The sequence below is a fragment of the Panthera pardus genome, unplaced genomic scaffold, assembly GCF_024362965.1.
Source record: "Panthera pardus isolate Hobbes unplaced genomic scaffold, ASM2436296v1 HiC_scaffold_11, whole genome shotgun sequence".
NCBI classification, from domain to species: Eukaryota; Metazoa; Chordata; class Mammalia; order Carnivora; family Felidae; genus Panthera; species Panthera pardus.
In genome coordinates, this window is record NW_026526666.1 from 97,747,993 (window position 1) to 97,769,509 (window position 21,517).

The 21,517-nt window shown below is 49.7% G+C and overlaps 1 protein-coding gene across 3 annotated transcripts in view; it reads right to left on the reverse strand.

Annotated features, from left to right (window-relative positions):
* TNFRSF8 (TNF receptor superfamily member 8) overlaps positions 1-21,517 on the reverse strand; it is a 75,869-nt gene that overhangs the window by 23,859 nt on the left and 30,493 nt on the right. For all 3 annotated transcript variants that reach the window (XM_053898950.1, XM_053898949.1, XM_053898951.1), the window contains exons 5-12: positions 19,632-19,725; positions 19,109-19,269; positions 16,723-16,839; positions 9,547-9,699; positions 5,810-5,903; positions 5,287-5,447; positions 2,901-3,017; positions 202-354 (exon numbers count right to left, since the gene is read on the reverse strand). In XM_053898950.1, the coding sequence (XP_053754925.1) occupies positions 202-354; positions 2,901-3,017; positions 5,287-5,447; positions 5,810-5,903; positions 9,547-9,699; positions 16,723-16,839; positions 19,109-19,269; positions 19,632-19,725 (1,050 nt within the window). The remainder of the gene's footprint in view (positions 1-201; positions 355-2,900; positions 3,018-5,286; positions 5,448-5,809; positions 5,904-9,546; positions 9,700-16,722; positions 16,840-19,108; positions 19,270-19,631; positions 19,726-21,517) is intronic.

Genomic DNA, 21,517 nt, shown 5'->3' on the forward strand with positions numbered 1-21,517 from the left:
TTCCAACTCAGCCAGCCAGGTGCCCCCAAATCCAGATTTTACTCCACTTACTGGATCTAGCTATTAAAAGAAAAACCAAAGCCCAAACCTGACCTAGTTAACAGCTAGGGTTGAAGGTCATTTGCCCAGCTGGGGGTAGGGAAAAGTACAGCTATAGGGGCACAGACCTCAGCCCCTTGGCTGGGGGTACAGACTGCTTACCTTGGGGTTTGGTGGCCATGCCTGGTGGGCAGACGGGGCGGGTGACACAGTGGGCACAGGAGTTGGTGACTGGTGTGACACAGAACATGCCAGGTCGACATTCGCAGACACGAGAGGAGTTCCAGGTACAGGGTGTCTTCTCCACCAGGTCATCTAAGGGATACAGAAGGGTCACGGGGAAGGATCTGGGATGGCAAGGGCAGGGGCTCCAGAGAACCCAGGAGGGCAGAGAATTCCTTTGTCCAGAAGCAAATGCTCATATGACTCTTCCATTGAGCGGATCTCTTGGCATGCTCAAAATAGTTACGCTAAGTGAAAGAAGGCAGGAAAAAAGAGTACATACTATGTGATTATGTTTATGAAAAATGCTAGAAAATGCAAACTCTTCCACAGTAACAGAAAGCAGAATGGTGACCTGGGAATGGATGTGGGGTGAACAGTGGTGGGAGGGATGATAACAAGCACAAGGAAACTTTCTGGGGGGATGGAGAGTTCATTTACCTCGACTGTAGTGATGGTTTCACCACTGCATGCATATGTCAAAACGTATCAAATGGCACACTTTAGACATCGCATTGCATTGCCTGTCAATCATACCTCAATAGAGCTGTTAAAAGAAAATAATCTAGAGGACAGGGTGAGTGGGCGTGCACATAGGTGGACCCACACTGGCCACGCCTTGATCATTCTTTAAAACTGGGGAATATTCCATAATCGTTCCTGACTCTTTCTGCTTCTCAACAGGTCTGACATTTTCAATGACAGAAAGGGGTTTTCCCCCAAAATTAAAATATTAGAGGTTTTGTGAACAGAAAACATATAATAATGCATTTACATATGTTCAGAAACAGTTTGTGTGCTCTACATGGGTGAAAATAGAATTATGGCGTTATTAGATTAGACAAATATGACTTGGTCATTAAGGGCTTTTCTCAGTCAGCAGGATACTGAAAAGACCTCTAATGATAAAGGACCTCACACTTTCTCCCTGAAACCTCCAGAGAGAGTGGGAAGCAGAGAGGCTCTGGAGAATTTGTGTGGAGGGCAAGAGTGAGCTCAGCAGTGAGAGAGGTGAGACAGGACAGTAATAGCTATTATCATGATTATAGCTATTGATACCTTTGAGTGCCTGTGAAGCAGCATTAATACAATCGAGGTTAGGGGGGAAGTACTCTTAGCACTCTGCTCAGATTAACCTGGTTTAACCTATTTAATTCCTGCAACAGCTCTCTGGGAGAGTACTATTATTATACCCATTTTACAGATGAGGAAACTGAGGCACAAGAAATTAAGAAACGTGCTTGTGTTAAAGAGTGGAAAGGGGTGGAGCCAAGATTTGAACCCAGCCACTTGAGCTCCAGAGTCTGTGCTCTTAGCCCCTGCATTGCACCCACTGCTTTGCAGGGCTTCATCCTTAGAGCTAAAGGAATTCTCAGACCCACAGCCACCTCCTGCTTCTCTATGTGACACGGTGGCTATGACAGGTTACATTTGTCCAAAATGGCCAGAGCAATATTTTGGCCCCATCTGCTCGTCTACGCCTCTGCCACTTAGCCATCAAGAAGCTTGATTTCTTTTCCTTCCAATGACTCAGTGTGATTTGTGACTGCCTCAACAGGTAGAAACCGGCAGAAGTTACGACGTGTGATTTCTGAGGTAACGTCAACAAAAGGGATATGGCTTGTGCCCACCCCTCCCCCTCCCTTGGAGTCCAGCCACCAGGGCTTGAGGAAGCCCAAAGTCAGCCATATACAGGCCAACACAGAGAGCATCGAGGGCCCAGCCTGCGGTTGGCATCAAACCCGGACCCATGAATGAAAATGCTTCCAGATGATTCCAACCTCCAGCCTTCACACTTTCCAGTGGAAACCCCAGACCTCGTGTAGCGAAGGACAGCTGTCCCCAGAGTGCCCTGTCTGAATTCTGACCCCCAGAATTCACGAGTACAAAGAATGGTTTGTTTATTACCACAAGCTTTGACAACACTTGCTATGTGGCCTCATAACTGGAACAGTGGCCCCTGGTGACCACAAACAGTGTTCTTTCCTCTTCAGGCCTCCCTGGACTTCAGGCTGCGTTGTTGTGTGAAAGAAACTTTGGACAAGGAGACATAATCACACATTCCTCGGGTCCTGGGCAGCTTCCCCTGCCCTCTGTGGCCCTCACAGACGTCATGGGGCAGCTGGTATTGCCATAAGTGAGCTGACCGTCTACACAGCAGGCACCCAGCAAGTGCCCGTCCAGAGCATGCGCTAAGGGACTGCGCAGGGAATGACCACAACTGAGAACCTCAAAGTTCAAACTCTAGCTCTGGCTCCCACAAGGATGTGTGGCCTTTGTAACGCCTCAGTTCCCAAAGCCTCAGTTTTCTCTTCTGTAAAACGGGGATATTTGTAATCCATGCACCATAAGGTAGCTACCAAAAATAACGAGACAAGTTTAGAACAGGTAGGTTATGACAAATGCTTCCTTGCAGGAGTGAGCAAATGGAAGCTCTCTGAAAAGGGATCACTGCCATTAAAACCCTATAATCACAACTGGACTCAGAAAATCTAACTGCTCAAAAATGCTAGAATGGTGAGCTAGGCTCCTGAGGACTCACCAGTCCCAGAACAAACTCAAGGTTTTCCATCCCAGATTCTTGGCCAAGACCCCCTGCACCCAGAGGGAGCCCCAGGAGGGGAGAACGTGGCCCTTACCTCGAGCACAGCTCACACAGGCCGTGCAGCGGCCGTCCCTGTCCAGGTAGTAGTCGGGCTCACACTGCTTCCTACAGTCAGGTGACCCCTGGGGACACGGCGGCTGCGGGGTCAGCCCTGGGGAAAGAAGCAGACAAGCTCCAGGCCAGGCCGCCAAGGTAGAGGCCCCATTCACCACCACCTCTTCACCCAGTCGCCACCACCAGCTCCAAGGCTGGCGCCCAGACTCCTCACGTGTCAGATCAATCTGCAGAGGGAGTCCTGAAGCCCAGAGAGGGAAAGAATGTGTCTACAGCCACACAGGAAAAGAGCACTGACTCCCTCTGAACTGCCCCTCTGCTTCCAGGCCCTTCCCTCTGCGATCCGTCATGGCCACTACGCCAGAGCCCTCTCCCCAGCCCCACCATGTCACCACCCTCCTCAAAACCCTGGGGCCACTTCCCTCTGAGATCAGCCACGAGGCAAGGATGCCGACTACCACAGCTTCCGCTCAGTGTGGCCCTGGGGTCCCAGGCGAGGCAGTAAGGCAAGGCAAGGCAAGGAGAGAAAAGAAGTGAGGCCAGGAGAGGAAGACACCAGGCTGTCAGGGACAGATGACATCATTAGGTGCACAGATTCCACAAAAGAATCGGCAGATACGTTATTAGGACTCACAGTGAGTTTAGCAAGGTAACTGGATATAATGTTATTACACCAAACTCAGCTGAGTGTCTATACATTTGGGTTGAACCCTATGAGACTGCTATTGTGACAGGTTAGGCTGTCACATACTGACTACTCACACGGTTCAAAACAATACTAAAAATGAAGACTTACAACCCGCAATACTGAAAAATACAATACCACCGTCATCATCATCAGAAACATCAAATACCTAGAAATCTAACACAAAGATGTAAATCGTTCTACATGGAAACTCATAAAACATCATTGGGAGAGAGAAGTTCAAGCTGACCTAACTAAAATTAAATACATAAAAATAAAGACGGCTGATCTTGATTTTCAGTACGAATACAGACCGTGAAAGCGAGGCCTCATAAATATAAATAAATAAATAAATAAATAAATAAATAAATAAATAAATAAAAATAAAGACGGTCTGAACAAACATACGGCTTTCCCGGGTACTTGATGCTATAAAAATACGGATTCTCTCTAAGCTGATCCACAGATTCAGTGCAATCCCGATCAAAATCCCAACGGGACGTTTTGTGGAATTTGAAAGGCTGATTCTAAAGTCGATGCAGAGATGCAAATTACCAAGAAGAGCCAGGGCAGGGCTGGAGAACAGAGATGGGGAAGTTGTTCCACCATATACCGAAAATCTCCTGGAGTCAAGACTGCATGGCATCCACACAGACCAGACAAAAAGACAACGAACGGAAAGGAATATAAAGTCCGGATCATAGCCAGGCACCTATGGACCTTAGATTTACCCCAACGATGGCAGGCAAATCAGCGGGAAAAGGACAATTTGTTCGATAAAAGGCGTCGGTTCAACTGCATATCCATGCGGCCTCTTGCAACATGACCGCTGCCTCCGCCACAAACAAAAGGTAGGCAGACAGCGGATCTAAACGTGAAAGGCAAAACAGTAATGATCCTAGAAAGTAATGCAGGAGTCTTTGAGACTTCAGTGAAATAAGACAGGACATAAAGAGAAAAGATGGACCCACGTGATGACTTCAAAATTAAGAACACCTCTTCAGCGGGGCACCTGGGTGGCTCTGTTGGTTGAGCAGAGACCATTGGTTTTGGCTCAGGTCCTGATCTCATGGTTCTTGGGATGGAGCCCCACATCGGGATCTATACTGACAGCATAGAGCCTGCTTGGGATTGTCTGTCTCCCACTCTCTATGCCCCTCCCCCGTGCTCTCTCTCAAAATAAATTAATGCACTTAAAAATTTTCTTCTGTTAAAACTGACCCCAGAGACATGAAAACAAAGACTTGTTTATCACTGTTAATTGTAGCCAAAAGTGGAAACAACCCAAATCCAAACACTAATGGATATACACGGTGTATACACCCATACAACAGAAGACTGGTCAGCGATAAACAGGAGGGAAGTGAGGACCCTAATTCATCACCACAGGAACCAGGAGGGCGTCATATCCACCAGGATATGCCAGGACCTCGGTGTCTGGCACATAGCAGACACTTTGCCAGGACCTCGGTGTCTGGCACATAGCAGGCACCAAGCTGTCCAATGAATGACTTCTTCCTTTATCCCCTCTGGCCCTCGAAGCCTAAAGCCCCAAGGGACCTAGAGACCCTCTTCTCCCTGGACCAGGAGAGACCCACCTGCCCGGAATGCCACACACAGGTCGCCTGCCAGTGAGACGCCGTTGCCCTGGGAAACAACCCAAAGCTTCTCGAGAAATTACCTGGATCTGGACTGGGCTTCCTCACAGAGGAGGGAGAACCGGGGGCCCCCGTCATTTTGGAATCATCTTCGGGGGTGATGGCAGTGCCCCCTCGAAGGAGCGTGGTCCTGGCACTGGAGCTCACTGAGGTCACCAGGGGCCCGGCCTGGGCGCTGGTGTCGCTGAGAAAGAAGCCGGAAAGGGCACTGCCAACCCTCCTGGTGACGCAGGGAGGTCTGTGCTCAGGGGTAACCGCTTCCACAGCAAAGGGGTTCCCAGCCCCTCAGCCCACAGCCTCTGGCAGCCCCACCGTCCGCTCCTGGGAGCCATGGCTGTGCTGTCTAGACCTTCTCTCGTGCACTCGGGCAACACTGGGCACACGGTGGGGGTCAAGCGACTGTGGGGTTGACAGAGAGGCACCCTGGAGTCCTGATACCCTGGGCCAAACCCCACCCACACCACAGCCCAGCTGTGCTCTGGGCATCCTGGGGGCTGGGACAGCCCCATGCCACATTCAGCTGGAAGGGAGAGGGCCGGGAGTCACCTGGTGGGCGCCTGGCAGTCTTCTGGGCCCGTGCCGAGGTCAGGGCTGGTCACCGGGGAAGGCCGCTCACACACAGTATCCATCTGTGCTGTGCCTGCAGGGGATCACAAGGTGGACAGATGTGCTACCGAGGAGCTTGGAGGCTCTAGGAACAGATTCTTTCGCACCACAACCCACAGTTTGGAATGAGGTGCTTGGAAAACGCAGTGGCCATCTGGTGTTTGTGCCTGCCCAGCACCCCTTCCCCCTCGGGCTAAGGCATCCCAATTCTCCTCAAACACTCTCCCCAGTCTCAGTATCCGTGCACGGGGCTGAGGCCGACTCACCACCCTACCCTCCCAGGAGTAAACCCAGACGACTTTGGACCAATCAATCCCTTTGATTCCTCTGACCCTGAGGAGCTGGTTCAGCGGTAGGCACGTGACCCAAGCCACCCCCATGAGGTACAATATCATGGTTTCAATTATGGCTGTTGAAACTGCAGGAAGGAGAAACCGTCTTTCTACTGGGTTTGGGTAGGAAGCAAGCTTGGATCTGGGGGACAAGAGGTGACAAATAGGTAAAGACAGGGCTCCTGGATCCAGCCATGCCTGATACTACCCAGAGCCAGCCCCAGACTTTGCAGTTACATCAGCCAAAAAATTTGAGATTTTGTTACGTGCAACCCAAAGACTCCTGAAGAATCCTGGGTGCAAACACGGTAAAGAGGAAAAACGCGTAGCACTTTCCATCAGGTGGATCTGAGTTTGCCTGCCACCTCTAACATGTCCTCACTGTGCCCATCACACTGCGTGATACAGAGTAAACGCCCCAGGAACAGCGTGTCCTTTTCCCCTTCTAGACCTCTGTCCCATTGCTTAGAAACAGTCCCACGTGTGCGATTATGATCTGAAGGCTTTAGTGGAGGGGACCTGAACAATGCTCACGTGTCTCGTATTTCCCAGTGCGCTGGCATGACAAGGCCTGGGTGTGACATTCAAAGTCTAGCCCGGACATTCCCTGCTCTGTGGTCTTGAACGGTTTACCTGCCATCCCTGGACCTCAATTTCCCCCGTTCTAAAATGGGGATACTTCCGTCTACTTTCTGGAGTTTTGAAAATTTCAGGAGGGAACACCTGTGTAAGCTGCCCCATGCGGCTTAGCTACCGGCTGACGCTAAAGCAGACACTACTGTCCATCTCGCAGCTGGAGAGTTGCCCTGTGGGAGCGTCCACGTGGGAGCCCAGAAGTCAGCCAGCAGCGCTGTCCCATAGAAATATGATGTGAATCACGCTGTCGTTTTAAATTTCCAAGTAACCCCTTTTTAAAAAGTAAAAAGAAAGATACATTTTCACAAAAGTAAAAAGAAACACGTGAAATTAATTTAATGTATGTGACCCAATATATCTAAACTACAGAGGTAGACAAGCAACATAACGATAATTAATGAGATGTTTTACATTTTCGTACGCCTGCAACTGGCCACCTTTTAAACGCTCCGTGGAGGCATGTGGCCAATGGTACCGCTAGGGGCAGCAGGGGTCTAGGGGCAGCAAAGCGGGGGCTCGGGCGCCACCATGCGGCAGCTGCAGGAACACCACCAAAACAGGGCCTCCTTTCTGGAGCGGGTCCATGGGCCCTGGCTGGAACAGAACTCTAAACCGATGCTAGCAGAGATGCAATTGTTTCAGAGCTGGAAGGTCCCCCAGGGCCGTCTAGTGGCAACTTTACATTTCCCAGAAGGGACACTGAAGCCCAGGGTGGGGTGGGAACATGCCCCACGGCTGCAGGCGAACTATACCCCGGGGACCTGATGCCCAGCCCAGAGCACTTTCCACTCCACCCCCCGGCCCTGTTGGCAGGTGGCGCGCTGCCGCAAGCCCCTCAGCACAGCATTTGTGTGACCCGGGGAGAACTGGGCCGGATTTGAGCCCCACCCACCCGCAGCACTGAGCTGTCCGGGGCCCCCACGTCCTCCTGCATAGATCTCTGCAGAGAAGATTCTGTGCCTGGCCTTGATCAGGCAATGGGGAGAGGACCTCGGCCCTCACGCATCTACGGCCCAGGGAGGGAGGCCAGCGTTGATCGAACCAAGACAGACACCGGTGTTCACGTCCGTGTTGGAAAAGGACCGCGTGTGATGAGAGATCACAATGGAGATGTGACCTGTCACAAGTCATGGCACTTCCTCTTGAGGAAGTGAGGCGAGGACAGAGAGGCCAGGCTGAGCAGGACGTGACCGAGTGAGCAGGAGGAGAGGATGTGCTGAGGGGACACCACGCACAAACGCCTGGTAGCAGTGAGAAGCACCGCACATCCACGGAGCCGAAGGGGAGCAGACCGGTGGGGCCAAGAAAGGAGGGGGCCGGCGGGAGTGTGACCTGGAGGAGGGAGGCGGACACGGCGCAGGGTCGCGTGCAGGGTCACGTCCTGGAGACTGCTCGTGCGAAGCTGCCCTGGGTGCCCTTTGCCCTAGTCCTCCCGATAAGGACAGCTAAACGCCCGGGCACATGTATAAAGCACGCATATATGTGCTTCATACATATAAAAATATGCATGAGACAAAGAAGGCTCTGAACAGTGGAGAGGAGAGGGTAGCCCTTGGAACCCTAGGAAGGACACGGTGGCAAGTCCGCTGGGGTTTCTCTTTGTTCATAGATCCCAGACATGGAGCCCGATAAACCAGCAGCCCAGAAATGCCAACGGGACCAGAATTAAAGAAATCCCTCCAAACACCCGTTCTCTTTTGCCAAAGGACCATGTCATTATCGCTGTAGAAACGAGAAAATACTGAAGTGTTTTTACGGCAGGTGTGTGGGGGTGAGAGAGACAGGCAGAGAGAAATCACATTTGGTTAAGCAGGGTGGCTCTGCCTGTCAGCCATGGGCAAGGAACGGCAGGAGGAAATGGGGGTGGGAACGGGAGACAGAATTGGGGAGCAAAATCTGTTGGACTGGGGGTAGGCTGGCTGTGGGGGTGAGGGAAGGATGGGCTGTCAGGGGAGAGGGTGGTAAGGCCTGGGCTTTGGAAAAGGACCAGTTGAGGACAAGGAGCGTCATGGGCTCAGTGTTGGGCACTTTTCTCCCGAATGGGTGTAGCTCTCTGATTCCACCCTGCAGCCTCCCAGCCTGGGTGGCTGTGGCACCACTAGTGGGCCATGGTCCAGAGCCCACCCACTCTCCAACCTCCCTCTAAAACGTGCCCTCAGTACCACCTGCACCGGATCTGTGGCCCTTACCTCTTTCCTGGCCTCTTTTCCTACCTCTTTTCTGGCCTCCTTGTACTGTCACAAAATCAGAAGCTCAGAGAGGGTCAAGCATTTGCCTGAACTCACACAGCAATTTGGAAGAGAAATCCGAGTTCCTCGGCTCCTCTAACTCCCAATGCCTCGACTGTGAGTTGGGAAAAACGGCCCCAATACCCTGGGAAAGTCCCGGGACAGAAGACTTGAGTTTTGCTCTTGTTTTTCAGGCATCAGAGAACTTCTGCCCCGAGTCTCCACTAACCCAACACTCCTCCAGCCGGGCCTGTGTCTCAGGCCACCAGGGTCTCTCCGAGCCTGGGACCCAAAGTGCAGGGAAGAGGCCGGGGGGCTCTGAGTAAATGGTACACCCACAGCCTCTCGAAAGGAGACCTGTCAGTCCAACAGGAAGGAGGAAGGAGAAGGTCAGAGGTCACTTGGAGATCTGGGACGGTGGTGGAGGCGGGGTACAGCTTGGCACAGGTCTCGGTGCCGGGCTGAGGGTGGGGATACTTACCCTGGACCTTGACAATCATCCCTTTCGGGCAGACGGTGTGGGGGATGCAGCGGGCACAGGAGTTGGTGGCTGATGTGGCACAGAACGTGCCAGCGCGGCACTCACAGACGCGGGAGGAGTTCCCTGAGCACGGCATCTTCTCCACAAGATCGTCTAAGGGACACAGAGACGGGCATGGGAGACAGAGGGAGGACCGGGGAAGGGATCCGGGGACCCCTCAGGGACAGCCTGGCATGTGAGACAAGACATCATTCTGGCCTCCCCTCGGGCAGGGAGCCCGCACACCCAGCCCTTCTCTCCAGAGGGTTCCTGCAACGAAGGCAAGATGCCAGGTGGGGCCTATGAGGCAGCCTCCACTCCCCGCTCATATCCCCAGACGTCATCACCATCATATTAAAAACAAATTCATGACCCCATTAAAATGGGCAAAAAAGACACGGAGAAACCTTGAGTGCATATTGCTAAGTGAAAGAAGTCAATCTGAAAAGGCTACATGCTGTGTGATTCCAACTCCACGACGTTCAGGAAAAAACAAAGACACTAAAAGATCAGTGGTTGTCACGGTTAGGGAGGAGAGCCCTAAATCTAATGATCACAGCAGTATTGTTTATAACAGCCACAAAGTAGATTAACCCAAATGTCCATGAACCGATGAATGGATAAAGAGAACGTGGTGTGTCCATACAAAGGAATATTATTCAGCTCTGAAAAGCAATGACCCAGGGGGTGCCTGCGTGGCTCAGTCAGTTAAGCATCAGACTCTTGATTTTGGCTCAGGTCAGGATCTCACAGGTTTGTGGGATTGGGCACTGAGTCAGCAAAGAGCCTGCTCTGGATTCTCTCTCCCTGTCTCTCTACCCCACCCCTGCTCTCTCTCTCTCTCTCTCTCTCTCTCAAATAAATAAATGAGCACTAAAATAAGAAAAGAAAAGAAGGAATGACTGGTACTACAACATAATGAACCTTGAAAACACTGCAAAGTCAAAGAAGCCAGTCATGAAAACCTACACATTGCATGATTCCATTTAGATGAAATGCCCAGAGTAGGCAAATCCATAGAGACACAACGTAGATGAGTCACTGTAAGGGCATGGAAGAAGGAGTGAATTGGGAGAGAAGGGGTTTCTTTTGGGGGAGGCGAAAATGCTCTGAAATCAGATAGTGGTGGTGGTGCCACATTGTGAATTAAAATAAATAAATAAATACTGTATTGCACACTTTAAAGTGGTGAATTTTACCAACTCCTGGCTGGCTCAGTTGGCAGGTCATGTGACTATTTATCTCAGGGTCATGAGCTCAAGACCCATGTTTGGCGTAGAACTTATTTCAAAAACAAATAAATAAGCAAAGAGTGTAATTAAAATGAATTTAAAAGAAAACAATGGTGAATTTGATCTCAAGAGAAAAAAACATCACCGGTATAAGTAATTAACAAATGCACACATCCCTGGAAAGCAACACAGGGCATCCTTGGTCAACCAGCAATGAAGACTTCCTAGAATATGGAAGGCAGATAGGATCGCATGGGAGAAGGAGACCAAAGCCCAGAATACACCCAAGAGGATTACTCTGGGAGCGGCTCTGGGGTGGGGTACTCCAGTCTCCAAGTGGGTGAGGGCAGGGGCAGGCCCCAGGGAAGCCGATGGGCAGTGCCCCACGGGGTCTCCCCACACTTCTCATCCACTGATGCCACAGACCCAGAAGCCAAGCATCTCCCCCAGGAGACTCTCAGGGGAGGTAACGGGACAGTGCCCTGGCTGGTCATACCTGGGAAGAAGGGAGCCTGCAGACCCAGAAGATCAGCCGCTTAACAGAACCCCTCCCAGTGGTCATCAGACAGGATGTGCAGAACTAGAGGTCACCACCCATGAGAGAAAACCAGCACCAAGCAAAAAGACCTCCAAAGTCAAAAAAACTCTTGAGAAAGCAGGTAATAGGAAACAAAAAACAAAGCAGCAACAACAAAAACAGAACGAGCTGTTAGAATCCGTATAATATTCTCAGGAATCGGCAGCTATAAAACAGAATCCCCTGGAGCTCAAGGAAGGGCACAAAGGAAACGGAAGCCATGAAAAGAAACCCCCCGGGCACAATGTTGTGTTCACCAATTCCAGTGGGCTCACAGAAAGACTACATTTCCCAGCCTCCCTTGCAGTTTGGTTTGGGTCATATGATGGCATTCTGGCAATGGGACGTGGACAGAAATGATAAGGGCTTCTCCCAGGCCTGGCCCCTAGAACCATCGCAGGAGGCTCTATCACCTCTCTCTTCCTTGCTGTGGTTGCACTGTTGTAGCCCCTAACTCTCGCCTGCACCCCGGAAGCAGTACCGAGGAGAGAATAAAATCCTGAGAGTTGTAGAAAATCTAAGAGAGAGGCAGGCCGGCTGAGGCCAAACAGGGGACGCCCGTTAAATTCATGTAAAAACGTGGGTGGCTTGGTTGATTTTGATCTCAGCTCAGGTCCTGCTGTCAGGATCATGAGCTCAAGCCCCTCACTGGGCTCTGCGCTTGGCGTAAAGCCTACTTAAAAAAAAGGTTTTAAACCCCAGAGTAGTAGCCAAGCACAATTATCACAAGCCTGAACAAAGGTGGGAAAGGGGCTGGACTGGCTAACTTTCGGGCGGGCAGGCAGGCCCAGTGGAAATCGGTAGAGACCCCGGGAGTGGGTACATCTCTCTGCAGCCGCGGGAGCTCTGGTAATGACGATCTCACAGAAGGGAAGGCAGATCCCTGCTCCAGCAAGGATGACACCCATCTCTGGCTGCACTCGGCCTCCCACCCAGGCCCTCAGACTCCTAAAATCAGTTTCAAAAGTAACACTCAGGATTACCACAGGATCCAGCCGTTCCACTGCTAAGGATACCCAAAAGAACTGAAGCCAGAGACCTGAACAGACACTTGTAGACTCAGGTACACAGCAGCCGTATTCACAATAGCTGACAGGCAGAAGCACCCCAAGTGTTCATCGGCACGAACGATAAACCAAACGGGGTGGATCCATCCAACGGAGTATCATTCAACCTTGAAAAGGAAGGCGCTTCGGACACATGATACAGGCCTTGAAGACATTATGCTAAGTGAAATGAGGCCGTCACCAGGGATAAATATGTTACGATTCTACTCGTATGAACTTCCTGGAGTAGTCAAATTCACAGAGACAGAGAGTAGACTGGGAGCTGCCAAGGCTGGTGGGGGAGGGGGGATTAAGGAGCTAGTGTTTGATGGGAACCGAGTTTCAGTTGGGGCGAAAGAACAAGTGCTGCAGCTAGACACTGTTTTTGTTGCCCTAAAATGGGAATGCACTTAAAGCCACTAAACAGGACACTTCCAAATGCCAAAATGATACATTTTATATACGTACATTTCACTACAGTATTAAGTGCCACTAAATTTTATGTTATGTATATTTTACTACAGCATTTTTTTTTGTAAGTAACACTCGGTCCCCAGTGAAGCTCTGAGCAGAAAGGACCAAGTAGAGCCCGGTGAGGTAGGTGGGGGGAATGTAAGGAGAAGTCACACTGTACCAGGACGGGGAAGACAGGAAAAGAAATAGAAAATCTAAAAGAAACAGAAATATATTTTGGAAAGACAGAGAACCCAGTCTAAAACAAACAGAAGCCATCCCAAGCATGCTCCCCACTATAAAGGAACTTAAGAACAATAGAAGTTTGGCAAAGGAAAAGCTCTAAGAAAAGCTGATCTTCAAAAAGGATGGGCTAAGAAGGAAGACTAGAGAGCTAAAGAAAGCAAACTGAGATGTACCGCACAGATATCCAATAAATAAATTAGCAGTGCCTTAGGAGCCCTGGCGACAGCCGGGAGGCAAGCAGCAGAAGACATGAGAAACAAAACAGAGTTCACAGCATGGAGAAAGGATCAAGAAAATATCTGTGAATGCAAGGTGAAGAGACAAAGATACTAATGCAATTAAATAAAACAGGGAGGAAAGGCAAACACAATCAAACGGAAGGATAACTAGAGTCCATAAAGTTGACATTGAGATATGTATTTAGCAGAAATAAAAATCCAGGGGCGCCTGGGTGCCTCACTCGGTTGAGAGTCCAACTCTTGATTTTGGCTCAGGTCATGAACTCACAGTTCATGGGTTCAAGCTCTGCACTGGGCTCTGCACTGGGGTAGAGCTTGCTTGGAATTCTCCCCTCCCTCACCCTCTGTCCCTCCCCCACTTGCTCTCTCTCTCTCTCTCTCTCTCAAAATAAATAAATTAATTAAAAAAAAAAGAAATTAAATTCCAGGTCAATTTTCCTGAAATGAAGGAAGAACTAAACGTGCAGACAGAAAAAAGACATTCCAGGGGTGCCTGTCCGGCTCAGTCGATAGAGCATGCAACTCTTGATCTTGGGGCTACAGGTGCTGCAGGTTGGGTGTAGAGATTATTTAAATAAGTAAAAACTTAAAAAAAAAAAAAAAAGACATTCCAGAATTATTTCCAAACAATTAATATCAAGGCACAGTCTGGTTCAAAGTTTTTTATCATTAAGGATAAAGAAAGAATTGTTCTTGCAGTCGCCTACAAAGGAGAAAGAAGGCAGATAGCAGACCCCTCCCCAGCAATATTCACCATGAGAAGACAATGCACCAATGTCTACAAAGTTCTGGAGAACACAGGGCCCAGGAATAATCATATATCTGCCCAGGTTGTCTGTGGAATATAAAGGCAAGAAACATTCTCAAACATAAAAGAATCCTCTGACGGATGTGCAAAGATGAGTCCTTACTGATAAATCCCAAGGTCAGTGAAATCTAACTAACCAATCAATAAATCAAAATGAGAAAATCAGGAATGGAGAAGCTGTGGTCAATGTGCTCATAATGCACAGTGAATAAGTTTAAATAGCAAACTAATACTAACATGCCAAGGGACTGAGGGTTACAGAAAAAGAATATAAATGCCACAGGCAGTAACGATGTAAAAAAAATACGTAAGTAATAAAAGTCAGGAAGAGGACAAGGAGGTGACAAGCTAATTACTTCATTTTTTTGTGACAGGAAGCCAATCTACAATATCCCATCAAAAATCTGAAACAAACAGAACATAACTTTACCATAAGACATAGTTGTTCCTTAAATGATTCCTAACTGCTTCTTGATTTTTAACACCTCTTCTTAATGTTAGAGGTGTGTTTTTTTTTTTTTAATGTTTATTTATTTGGAGAGCATAAGCAGGGGAGGGGCAGAGAGAGAGGGAGAGAAAGAATCCCAAGCAGGCTCCATGCTGTCAGCGCAGAGGACGACGCAGGGCTCAATCTCACAGACAAAGAGATCATGACCTGAGCTGAAATCAAGTCGGATGCTTAACCGACTGAGCCCCCCAGGGACCCTAGAGGGTTTTATTTACAAAGTGCTGTCTCTTGTGATCATTTTGTTTTACTTTCTTCTTCCTCTGATACGTTTAAATAAAAGAAAATGTAATCAATCACTTGAATGTCGTAAACAGTATGATCCCAACTTCTTAAAAATCCCTATTCTCAGGATGCCTGGGTGACTCAGTGGGTTGGGCGTCTGACTTCTGCTCAGGTCATGATCTCACGGCTTGTGGGTTTGAGCCCCACCTCAGGCTCTGTGCTGACACTAAGCCTGGAGCCTGCTTTGGATTCTGTGTCTCATTCTCTGTCCCTCCCCCACTTGCACTCTCTCTCTCAAAGAAACATAAAATATTAAAAAAAATTTTTTAAATCCCTATTCTCCACGTGTGTCCAGTCTGGCTGGCTATGAATCTTCCCATTCTCCTTCTCTCCCTATATATACACAGAGAAGTGTCAGTCAGACATCCAATGATGGGGAACAGGCAGAGTTGGCCTTCTTCCTTACACTTCTGTATTGCTTGAATTTTTTATAATGAATGCCTGTAACTTCCATTTCATACAACACTGTCATTAATTTTAAAAACTCAAAAGATACATCAGAGAAATGCTAACGCAAAGAAGAATGGCAATATTAATATCAAATGAAAATGGAATTAAGGCATTCTTTATAAGGATTAAAGAGGTGTATTTCACGCTGACAAAAGGTCCAACCCACCAAGAAAACACAATATTCATAAACACTGTACCTAATAACATAGCTTTGACATATAGAGAGAAAAAATAAATGGAACACAATGAACACCTGATGAAAAAAAGTATAGGCAAGATGCATTTTAACACATCCATCTCTGACATCAACCTTTGGGAAGGAGACAAATATAATTAAGAATAAAAAAAAAAGCATATTATCTAGGGGCATGCTTGGCTGGCTCGGCTGCATGAGCATGAGACTCTTGATCTCAGGGGTCGTGAGTTCAAGCCCCACTTGGGTGTAGAGGTTACTGAAAAAAATAAACTCAAAAAAAATTTGTTGAAAAGAATGCATATTATTTGAAAAACACAATTAACAAGCTTGATCCAATAGGTATGTAGAAAATTTTGTACACAACAAACACATTTTTCTCCAAACACACTAAAAATAGGTTTTAAAAATATCCACATTTATTAGGGCACAAGAAATCTCAACAAATTTCCCAGCCCCACCTCACAAAAAACCCGCACAAAACAAAACAAACACCAGAGAGCACACAAACCACATTCACTCAGCATAATAAGAAATTAACAATGAAAGTGCTCATTGGAAGAATCTCCTGGAAGCACTTGTGGTCGCAGGCAAAGGACACAGCTCCTGGTGTCAGACCACAGCTCAAACTCCAGTTCTGCCACTTACCGGACTTCTGTAACTTTGTAAAGGCACTTAACCTCCCTAAGCCTACCTCACTGGAAAGCCGGGATGAGAAAAGAACCTTCGGGGTGCCTGGCTGGCTCAGTCTGTAGAGCGTGTGACCCCTGATCTCAGGGTCATGAGTTTGAGCCCCACCTTGGGCAGAGATTACTTAAAAGAAGAAACATAACCTCTTCTCCTAGGAGTCTTGTGAAGATTGAACTCAATGAATGTGAGTCCCTCCCTGGAGGAAACAGGTTAACTAAGTCTCTCTAAAAACGGATGCAAACCATCAGGGAGGATACCAACACACAAATCCAGAGGGGTAAACTGAGGCACCAAGGGGCCAACCTAGAGTCCAGGCAGCAAATCTTGATGCTCCCTACCTTCCCTGCCACCCCCCGCCCGCCACGGACCCCGTCCTGAGAAGTAGCCCCTGGAGAGGAGAACACAGCCCTTACCTCGAGCACAGCTCACACAGGCCGTGCAGCGGCCGTCCCTGTCCAGGTAGTAGTCGGGCTCACACTGCTTCCTACAGTCAGGTGACCCCTGGGGGCACGGCGGCTGCGGGGTCAGCCCTGGGGAAAGAAGCAGACAAGCTCCAGCCCAGGACACCTTGGCAGAGGCCCCATTCACCACCACCTCTTCACCCAGTCGCCACCACCAGCTCCAAGGCAGACTCCTCACGTGTCAGATCAATCTGCAGAGGGAGTCTTGAAGCCCAGAGAGGGAAGGAATGTGTCTACAGCCACACAGGAAAAGAGCACTGACTCCCTCTGAACTGCCCCTCTGCTTCCAGGCCCTTCCCTCTGCGATCCGTCATGGCCACTACGCCAGAGCCCTCTCCCCAGCCCCACCATGTCACCACCCTCCTCAAAACCCTGGGGCCACTTCCCTCTGAGATCAGCCATGAGGCAAGGATGCCGACTACCACAGCTTCCGCTCAGTGTGGCCCTGGGGTCCCAGGCGAGGCAGTAAGGCAAGGCAAGGCAAGGAGAGAAAAGAAGTGAGGCCAGGAGAGGAAGACACCAGGCTGTCAGGGACAGATGACATCATTAGGTGCACAGATTCCACAAAAGAATCGGCAGATACGTTATTAGGACTCACAGTGAGTTTAGCAAGGTAACTGGATATAATGTTATTACACCAAACTCAGCTGAGTGTCTATACATTTGGGTTGAACCCTATGAGACTGCTATTGTGACAGGTTAGGCTGTCACATACTGACTACTCACACGGTTCAAAACAATACTAAAAATGAAGACTTACAACCCGCAATACTGAAAAATACAATACCACCGTCATCATCATCAGAAACATCAAATACCTAGAAATCTAACACAAAGATGTAAATCGTTCTACATGGAAACTCATAAAACATCATTGGGAGAGAGAAGTTCAAGCTGACCTAACTAAAATTAAATACATAAAAATAAAGACGGCTGATCTTGATTTTCAGTACGAATACAGACCGTGAAAGCGAGGCCTCATAAATATAAATAAATAAATAAATAAATAAATAAATAAATAAATAAATAAATAAATAAAAATAAAGACGGTCTGAACAAACATACGGCTTTCCCGGGTACTTGATGCTATAAAAATACGGATTCTCTCTAAGCTGATCCACAGATTCAGTGCAATCCCGATCAAAATCCCAACGGGACGTTTTGTGGAATTTGAAAGGCTGATTCTAAAGTCGATGCAGAGATGCAAATTACCAAGAAGAGCCAGGGCAGGGCTGGAGAACAGAGATGGAGAAGTTGTTCCACCATATACCGAAAATCTCCTGGAGTCGAGACCGCATGGCATCCACACAGACCAGACAAAAAGACAACGAACGGAAAGGAATATAAAGTCCGGATCATAGCCAGGCACCTATGGACCTTAGATTTACCCCAACGATGGCAGGCAAATCAGCGGGGAAAGGACAATTTGTTCGATAAAAGGCGTCGGTTCAACTGCATATCCATGCGGCCTCTTGCAACATGACCGCTGCCTCCGCCACAAACAAAAGGTAGGCAGACAGCGGATCTAAACGTGAAAGGCAAAACAGTAATGATCCTAGAAAGTAATGCAGGAGTCTTTGAGACTTCAGTGAAATAAGGCAGGACATAAAGAGAAAAGATGGACCCACGTGATGACTTCAAAATTAAGAACACCTCTTCAGCGGGGCACCTGGGTGGCTCTGTTGGTTGAGCAGAGACCATTGGTTTTGGCTCAGGTCCTGATCTCATGGTTCTTGGGATGGAGCCCCACATCGGGATCTATACTGACAGCATAGAGCCTGCTTGGGATTGTCTGTCTCCCACTCTCTATGCCCCTCCCCCGTGCTCTCTCTCAAAATAAATTAATGCACTTAAAAATTTTTTTCTGTTAAAACTGACCCCAGAGACATGAAAACAAAGACTTGTTTATCACTGTTAATTGTAGCCAAAAGTGGAAACAACCCAAATCCAAACACTAATGGATATACACGGTGTATACACCCATACAACAGAAGACTGGTCAGCGATAAACAGGAGGGAAGTGAGGACCCTAATTCGTCACCACAGGAACCAGGAGGGCGTCATATCCACCAGGATATGCCAGGACCTCGGTGTCTGGCACATAGCAGACACTTTGCCAGGACCTCGGTGTCTGGCACATAGCAGGCACCAAGCTGTCAAATGAATGACTTCTTCCTTTATCCCCTCTGGCCCTCGAAGCCTAAAGCCCCAAGGGACCTAGAGACCCTCTTCTCCCTGGACCAGGAGAGACCCACCTGCCCAGAATGCCACACACAGGTCGCCTGCCAGTGAGACGCCGTTGCCCTGGGAAACAACCCAAAGCTTCTCGAGAAATTACCTGGATCTGGACTGGGCTTCCTCACAGAGGAGGGAGAACCGGGGGCCCCCGTCATTTTGGAATCATCTTCAGGGGTGATGGCAGTGCCCCCTCCAAGGAGCGTGGTCCTGGCACTGGAGCTCACTGAGGTCACCAGGGGCCCGGCCTGGGCGCTGGTGTCGCTGAGAAAGAAGCCGGAAAGGGCACTGCCAACCCTCCTGGTGACGCAGGGAGGTCTGTGCTCAGGGGTAACCGCTTCCACAGCAAAGGGGTTCCCAGCCCCTCAGCCCACAGCCTCTGGCAGCCCCACCGTCCGCTCCTGGGAGCCATGGCTGTGCTGTCTAGACCTTCTCTCGTGCGCTCGGGCAACACTGGGCACACGGTGGGGGTCAAGCGACTGTGGGGTTGACAGAGAGGCACCCTGGAGTCCTGATACCCTGGGCCAAACCCCACCCACACCACAGCCCAGCTGTGCTCTGGGCATCCTGGGGGCTGGGACAGCCCCATGCCACATTCAGCTGGAAGGGAGAGGGGCGGGAGTCACCTGGTGGGCGCCTGGCAGTCTTCTGGGCCCGCGCCGAGGTCAGGGCTGGTCACCGGGGAAGGCCGCTCACACACAGTATCCATCTGTGCTGTGCCTGCAGGGGATCACAAGGTGGACAGATGTGCTACCGAGGAGCTTGGAGGCTCTAGGAACAGATTCTTTCCCACCACAACCCACAGTTCAGAATGAGGTGCTTGGAAAACGCAGCGGCCATCTGGTGTTTGTGCCTGCCCAGCACCCCTTCCCCCTCGGGCTAAGGCATCCCGATTCTCCCCGCAACACTCTCCCCGGTCTCAGTATCCGTGCACGGGGCTGAGGCCGACTCACCACCCCACCCTCCCAGGAGTAAACCCAGACGACTTTGGACCAATCAATCCCTTTGATTCCTCTGACCCTGAGGAGCTGGTTCAGCGGTAGGCACGTGACCCAAGCCACCCCCATGAGGTACAATATCATGGTTTCAATTATGGCTGTTGAAACTGCAGGAAGGAGAAACCGTCTTTCTACTGGGTTTGGGTAGGAAGCAAGCTTGGATCTGGGGGACAAGAGGTGACAAATAGGTAAAGACAGGGCTCCTGGATCCAGCCATGCCTGATACTACCCAGAGCCAGCCCCAGACTTTGCAGTTACATCAGCCAAAAAATTTGAGATTTTGTTACGTGCAACCCAAAGACTCCTGAAGAATCCTGGGTGCAAACACGGTAAAGAGGAAAAACGCGTAGCACTTTCCATCAGGTGGATCTGAGTTTGCCTGCCACCGCTAACATGTCCTCACTGTGCCCATCACACTGCGTGATACAGAGTAAACGCCCTAGGAACAGCGTGTCCTTTTCCCCTTCTAGACCTCTGCCCCATTGCTTAGACACAGTCCCACGTGTGCGATTATGATCTGAAGGCTTCAGTGGAGGGGACCTGAACAATGCTCACGTGTCTCGTATTTCCCAGTGCGCTGGCATGACAAGGCCTGGGTGTGACATTCAAAGTCTAGCCCGGACATTCCCTGCTCTGTGGTCTTGAGCGATTTACCTGCCATCCCTGGACCTCAATTTCCCCCGTTCTAAAATGGGGATACTTCCGTCTACTTTCTGGAGTTTTGAAAATTTCAGGAGGGAACACCTATGTAAGCTGCCCCATGCGGCTTAGCTACCGGCTGACGCTAAAGCAGACACTACTGTCCATCTCGCAGCTGGAGAGTTGCCCTGTGGGAGCGTCCACGTGGGAGCCCAGAAGTCAGCCAGCAGCGCTGTCCCATAGAAATATGATGTGAATCACGCTGTCGTTTTAAATTTCCAAGTAACCCCTTTTTAAAACGTAAAAAGAAAGATACATTTTTACAAAAGTAAAAAGAAACACGTGAAATTAATTTAATGTATGTGACCCAATATATCTAAACTACAGAGGTAGACAAGCAACATAACGATAATTAATGAGATGTTTTACATTTTCGTACGCCTGCAACTGGCCACCTTTTAAACGCTCCGTGGAGGCATGTGGCCAATGGTACCGCTAGGGGCAGCAGGGGTCTAGGGGCAGCAAAGCGGGGGCTCGGGCGCCACCATGCGGCAGCTGCAGGAACACCACCAAAACAGGGCCTCCTTTCTGGAGCGGGTCCACGGGCCCTGGCTCGAACAGAACTCTAAAGCCCAGGATGGGGCCCATCTGAAGCCCAGGATGGGGTGGGAACATGCCCCACGGCTGCAGGCGAACAATACCCCGGGGACCTGATGCCCAGCCCAGAGCACTTTCCACTCCACCCCCCGGCCCTGTTGGCAGGTGGCGCGCTGCCGCAAGCCCCTCAGCACAGCATTTGTGTGACCCGGGGAGAACTGGGCCGGATTTGAGCCCCACCCACCCGCAGCACTGAGCTGTCCGGGGCCCCCACGTCC